General features: G+C 39.0%; 1 protein-coding gene across 1 annotated transcript in view; it reads left to right on the plus strand.

Moving 5' to 3' along the window:
* Positions 1-7,500, plus strand: part of MRC2 (mannose receptor C-type 2) — a 382,895-nt gene that overhangs the window by 228,451 nt on the left and 146,944 nt on the right. The window contains exon 18 of the mRNA XM_085876862.1: positions 3,119-3,186. Within this exon, the coding sequence (XP_085732988.1) occupies positions 3,119-3,186 (68 nt within the window). The remainder of the gene's footprint in view (positions 1-3,118; positions 3,187-7,500) is intronic.

The following is a 7,500-nucleotide window of genomic DNA, read 5'->3' on the forward strand; positions in this document are numbered from 1 at the left end:
ACATGTATAAACACACACACACACACACACACACACACACACACACACACACACACACACACACACACACATACACATAAACATACACATACACATACACATACATATACATACACATACACATACACATACACATACACATACACATACACATACACATACACATACACATACACATACACATACACATACACATACACATACACATACACATACACATACACATACATATACATATACATATACATATACATATATACACACACACACACACACAGATATTTGGTGCTGCAGAACTTCAATATGGATACAAGCAAACAAACATGACGACATACTATTATGTCGTGTTTGTTTGTTTCTATATATAGCCATATATATATATATATATATATATATATATATATATATATATATATATATATATATATATATATATATATATGTAATTTTGTTTTTACACACACATTCATACATATGCAGCTATACATATTGTTGCGGTTCTGCAAAACTGCATGTAGGGAAGGCAATGTCTCCCAACATACAGTGATCCCCCAGCAGTTATTTCGTTATTCTTCATGCAGTCAGACCTTACCCTCATGTCTAATGTGTTAATTGGACGAAGTGCGTTGCGTGGGTCTAATAATTATATCTCTATCTTCAATCCTGATTTCCATCTAACCCTTTCCTTTTGACCATGATACAAATTGAAGCAAGCGATCATGCACGATAACAGACACCCACGCAGCCCTATGAAAGAATTACCACATGAACAAGCGCGCGCATGGCGCGCCCTTTCCTTCACCTCGGGATCAAGGTTGCAGTGTGATCAAGTGCAAAATGACCGATTGGTCAAATGGCCTATAACGAAGCATCGGACGGCTATCATGTAAAATGGGTTTAATAGGGATTATTCAGAAGATTTAATTCGACCAACTAGTTTCTCGTTACCTGTGTCGTCTGGCCCTGTTTATTGGGCAATATTTATTCGACCTGACTTCAACACGACTTCGTGTGGTTATTTTAAGTTCAATTTAAATTCTGTTTTCACTTTTCATAGTCGCGAAGGTTGATTAACACTCGGTTGCATCAAGTTTTTTGAAAATTGAATGTTTATATCCTCGGTCTGTGTGGAATGCATTGCAGCCAGGGGTAGCTTCCATGGGCTTCCATCTGTTTCCATGCCATATAACGAGGCTATCTTAAGTTCTTGTTGATTTCTGTTTTCATGTTTGGGACCTTCTGGTGTAGCTACACGTTTAATGAAGATAATTTTCATGCAAATCCGCTCAGAAACACACTTTTTTAATGAGGAAAATATATTCAATTCAAATAACTGTGAGACTGGCAGGGACACCACATGCTTTCTGTTCATTGCTTCACTTCGTAACCTGTCCTCCTGAGGGCTGCTTATTCATAGCGTCTGAAATTAATGTTTATATTCTAGATGGTTTGGGGATGTGCTCGACAAGTATCTGAAAGAATTCCGGTGAAAAACGAACGTTTTTAGATGTTCGGGCATTTTATCGGAGCGAGCTGGCTGGTCGCGTGACTCCACTCAGACGTGCAGGCAGCGAGTGATTGAGCTTCTCGGTGGCCCGAGGGTCCTTTTTAGTTTGGGTCCAGCTCTGTCCTGGGTACAGCCATTAAATGCACACACTTTGAGTATTTATTTCACGGACATAAACGTGGGTTTGAAAACTGTTTAATGATGTTGGGAATGATTCCTACAATATGGAAATTTTTTGCTTCGAGCGTCCTTACACGTTTATTTTAAATTCAATTTGAATTCTGTTTTCACTTTCTGTAGTCGCTAAGGTTAATGAACACTTGGTTGCATCAAGTGTTGTATCCGAGCTGACCATCAAACCCGCTCGGGTGTATTATTTTAAATTGTTTTTGTTTTTGGAGGTCAAATATTTAACTCGAGTTTTGTGTCGAATATCATTAATTGAACCCAACTTAAGTTAGTTTTCTGATGGTATACGCATACGAGAGCATTCTTGGCTTGAGACTTTCCCTGTTCAGCTGTAAAAGCATTAGTTTGGATTGATTTGGGATCCCATTCAATTGGTTGAAATATCTTGATAAGATGACTTCCAGTACTGTGAGCAGTAATAACTGAAATTTACGTCAGGTGTGCAAACACCGGGTAGGTGCAAAGGAGCATTCCCTTGTCGAGATGGGGCTGGAATGAGATTAGTAACAGGGTTTATGGAAAAATGATGGATTGATACGTTACGGTTAATTTGTCAAGTATCTGCAGATGAAAAACATGCAAAATTTTATCACTAATTTGGTCAAACAATGATCAATATATGTGCAAGAGACTTTTCTTTTTTTCCAAAATTTGTGTAATAATGAAGTTATAATTACCCCGCACGTGCAAGGTGAAAAGCGGCGTTAATCAATTGGTTCATGTCCGTCTGTCTGTCAACATCAGTTTACGATCGAGGAACAAATTATTTAAGTTGAATGTTATACTTTAAACACGAATCAGAATATAAACCTACCGTTGAACAGTACTTTGCCTCTGAATTTTTCCAGCTCACGCATGCCCAGCGAGAAGTGAGATAATATTTTTTACTCTGTTTGCCTGCCTTGCAGTCACACAAAATTGAAAACCATTCAAACAGGAAATTTACTGTTTCAAAGGACACAAACAGGCACAAAGCACTAATGTGGCGTATCAGAATGGGTGGTGTTAATAGACCTGCGTCAATGGTGATAAAGCGACGGTAAACTTCCAGAATTAATTTTTTTTATACAGCTCTTACAATCTTTATTTCATTTAAAATGAATTGCATACTTGAACAATTTCGAGCACAAATCACCTTCTTTGCGCTTTCAAAACCCTACCGTTTAGCAGTACCTGGATATGTTAAATAAGGTGGTATTTAAGACTGCTTAAATCATGCTAAACCTCCAGGATTGTTTTAACATTCTTTAAAATCATTATTTTATTTGAATTGAAGTATATACTTGAGAACACTGTGTGGGGTAATGTGTTCTCTGAACTCTCGAGTTATTCGGTTGTTTTTGTTTGAACAAACTTTTCAGGATGACTAATGAATCGAGTCCACAAGGCTGATAATTATTTTTGGTGCTGTTTATGTGGCAGTTTTATGGAATGGGAATGAAACAGTGGTGGACTGGTCTTCACACCCCGGCCAGAGACCGGGAACTTCAGTGAGTGTCACTTTGTCGTTTCAGGCAGTTTATTGCATTTAAATATTACAAAATTACAATGGACTGATTTTTTTTTTAATATTATTATTACCTCCACCACCAAAGGTGGACGGAGGTTGTGTTTTCACCCATGTTTGTCTGTCTATCTGTGAGCAGGATAACTCAAAACGTTATGGATGGATTTGGACAAAACTTGATGGACAGGTTGGGTGTGTAACAAGGACGAATCATTTAGATTTTGGTGAAGATCCATATCTGGATACGAGTACAGCTACTACCCCAGGGAGAGGCAATTACAAATCCCACAAAAATACCCCAATTCTGGGGGAATAAACCTGTTCTTAAGGATGGGTTCTTCGTCAGTTGCAGCAATTCAGAGACTTTTTTTTCCTCATCCACACAATCATCAAATCAATGAGTTTTTAAAGACATTCGTCTTGATTTTGGGGATGAAGAATATCCTCTGTTATCACAAACAATCCATGTAATTGGTTTTTGGGTTCATTTTCACAGTTATTTTGGTTTGGGGTTCATGTTCACATGTTCAGAGGATTAAAGGTTGACAGAGGATTAAAAGGGAGCAAAGAGAACATCACCCACGAGGCCATTAATGACAGAAAGGAAAGGGGAGTGTCAGTGGGGTTGGGTGTTTGTGAGAGTAGAGAGCATCAGCATTTCATGATGGGAGTACTTTTGAAAGACTGGAGTGATGGGCACCAGACAACAAACAAAGGTAGTCCGTTTCACAGATGTAAGAATAGAGGGATTAAGGAATGGATTTGAGTATTCAGCTTAGGATTGGATCGTGTAACCAGATGTGGATTTCAGTAAGAAAGTGTACTCTCTGGAGCTACTGAAAATGGACTGAAAATGAAAAAAAACCTGTGTACGAGGCTGTTTTAGGGTTGGACCTTACAGCCTCTGCTATAAAATTTTACACCCCCAGGATGTTTAGATATATGTTTGCAGTTCATGAAAACCAATGTTGGCAATTCATAAGCTCTTGCGAAAAATTTTGGCAGACGTTTTTGCTTGAGGAAGATTTGAAAAATTTGATAAAACAGCAATTGTCAATAAAATTTCTAAAAAAATTAAAAAATCACATTCATTAAAAATATATGTGAACTAAATGTAAGAATTCAATCAGTGCATTGTAAAATGACAAAAAAAAAATTGCCTTTGTGGAAGTAAACCTCGTAAAAGTACATAATTTTGTGAAAAATGCCTTAAAAATAACGTTTTTTGAAGATGGCCTTTAGAACTTTTCTTATCATAGGCAGATGCTGCATTAGAATACTAATTTCTCTTAATGTGATATGAACATGGAATCCATGGCTAATTAAAACAGCAAATTTGATTGAATTCTATCAATTTTTAAAGAGAAAATTAACATTTTTGTCAACCAAAGTTACCCCGACCCCCAAAATCCTCTTACTCTATTGAACACAGTTCGGTTAAGGTTTGCTGGATCCAGGTTGGGTACTTCACAGTTCACTCTTCCAAAGGAAAATTCAATGGTGTTTGGAGTGACATGGCCCTGGAGCAGACATACAACAATGAAGGGAAGACATCTCTGTTCAAAGGCATATCTCAGGCACCAGCTGCTCGAGATAAATATGTGAAGACAGCACCATTTCTCACAGCTGTATCAGAGAACATAAAGTCTATGGCTAATCTAGGCCAACAGGAATCTACTCATCATGGAGAAACACATAAGCAGGCAACAGAAGAACATATGCATGTTGAGGAGATCAAGAAAGTGATATGCCAGCAGATGATAAACCCATTCCAGTGTAACAACCAAGTGGATCTGCTCAATAGAGCAACTGGTGAGAAGGATGCTTCAAAAGACTTGGTCCATGCTCAAGCTAAGGGTATGGAAGCCATTATGAAAGCAGAAGAGGTGGTCTCTATTAAGATTGAACCACTGAAGCTGGTAACTTTCTCCTCACAGAAGAAATCAAAACCATCAAGGAAACAGAGTTTAATCAGGATCTATCAAGATGAGACTGCAGCTACACGTGTGCTGTGTTTCTATCGAGATGCCGACCCAGTCACAAGACAGATTGCATTTTCCCATTAGTGGACAGACTATCCATCATCCCTGTTTGAGGTTGATCCACGCTTAGCACAGGGGGTTGTAATGCGCAAAGGCAACAAGTCTGATTTCGTGGCAGTGCTAATTGCTGAAGCTGAGCAGGATGTTGTTTTACAGCTGCCATCATTACCACAGAGTGACCTATACACAGTTTATCTGGTAGACACAATGGCATTTGTAAATAAATACCAAAAAATGGGTGCAAAAACATTTGGTGAACTTCCCCAGCTGTATCTTCGCAAGCTCCTGCAGTTGAAACCTGAAATGTGCAACTGTGTCAACATCATTGGTGATCAGTATGATTTTGATGATAGCCATACTTTGAAGGGTGATGAGCAGCAGAGGAGAAACCAGACAGACCAGGCAAGACAATTCTCACCATCCAAGAGTCTAGAAATTCTGGACTGGAATTTACTCATGAAGAATCCAAGAAATAAAGGAAATCTTCAGAACTTCATTGGCACTTCCCTTTGTGAGAGTCCTGAAGCTATTCCAGATGGAGTGACCATCATTCTTGGTGGTATGATGGAAAACAAAGGTCACACTCTTTCCATCACATCAGCATCAAGTTCAGTTCTGGACTTACCTTGTGAAGAACATGAAGAGGCAGACACAAGGATTATTGCTCATCTTGCGTATTGTGTGTAATATCTTGATCACCATCGAGCTGTTGTGCATGCAACAGATACAGACATAATTATGCTGTGTATATATCACTTCTGCTGCTTTAACACATTGCAAGAACTCTGGATACAACGGCAGAATCAATACCTACCTATTCATGAGCTGGTAGAAGTGTTGAGCAAGAAGTACCAGAAAATCCTCTTGATGTCGCAGCTACACTTCTGTGCACATATGTGTTGTGTGGATGTGACACAGTGAGCTACCCATTCAGAAGGGGAAAAGAAGAGCGGCACAGGTTTCTCTGGGACTAATAGGAAACCTTCCACACCTTGTTGATTTTGGAAGAGATAGTGAAATGGCAGCAATAGAATGTGTCATTGATGAGGCCAGAGTATACTGGACTGCTCTGCATGGCCAAAAAGGGTTCAGCTGTTTGGATACCCTCAGGCAGCATATGTTTGTCTCTTCAAAATTAGACCTTAGGTCACTGCCAGCAACAGAAGATGCGTTTTACTTCCTTGTTGTAAGAGCATTGTGTCAATTGCTTCTGTATAGACGTGCACATCTCAGTGACCGAGCACTTCCCCCAGCCACAACATTTGGCAGAACCCTTATCAATGGAAAACTGGTCCCAATTCTCATGTCTAAGCCAGCCAAGCCAAACATAGACAAAACTGTGTCTTGCATGTGCAAATTATCCAAATGTCTGAAACGATGTTCATGCAAAAAGGCTGCTGTGCCTTGCTGAGTGACATGCATATGCCTTGGTCAGAGAGGTTCATGTGGTGGAGTTGTTTCAGAGAGTGACTCTTCCTCTGAAGAGGATGTTTAATGTCACAATATTGTGTTAATCCATTTCTAATTTTATCTTCCTTAAATCCATGGCATGTAAAAGTATGTTCTTGTTCCTGACCCCATTGATAGTCAAGCATTTCTGAGTTACATAAATCTTTTGTTGTTTGACATATAACCTTGTCAATTGTAGGTAGGTTAAATCTACACCAATTGTGATATAGGAAATGAACTCCTCTTTAATATGAGGGGTCATTTGTGTATATAGGTTTAGTGGTTATGATTTTAGGACAATATGAATTACCCCTACCCCCATCCTACATCTTCGCTTTTGCCAACATTTTGTTTTCAGAGGGGGCTCGCAAAAGTGCTGACTGTGTTGTTGCGCAAGAGTTTCACCATTGCCAACATTGGTTTTCTCAATATACTCAAAGGGTGTCTCTTTATGAAAATCAACACAAAAATTTTATAGCAGACCGGGCAATTTTTTTTTAAATTTTGATCGGTTGGCTCCCAGACTAACCCATACTGGATGATATTTTGGATTGAGGCCTTCTACACTGCATTGAGCTCTGAGCGACTCAAAATATACAATGCAACCACAAAAAAAAACACAAAAACCATACCTATACAATTTAATAAGCCTCTATAAGGTCACCTGGAACGTAGTTCGGGAGAGCTTATGGGATGGTGCGCCTTCGGTCTGTCAGTCTGTCCGTCCATCCACAAATACTTTCAACTTCTTCTCTGAAACTGCACACATGATTTCGATCAAACTTTACCACAACGTTCATCACCCA

Source organism: Eptatretus burgeri, chromosome 4 (genome assembly GCF_056783735.1).
Source record: "Eptatretus burgeri isolate ZD-2024b chromosome 4, Ebu_testis_v1, whole genome shotgun sequence".
Lineage (NCBI taxonomy): Eukaryota > Metazoa > Chordata > Myxini > Myxiniformes > Myxinidae > Eptatretus > Eptatretus burgeri.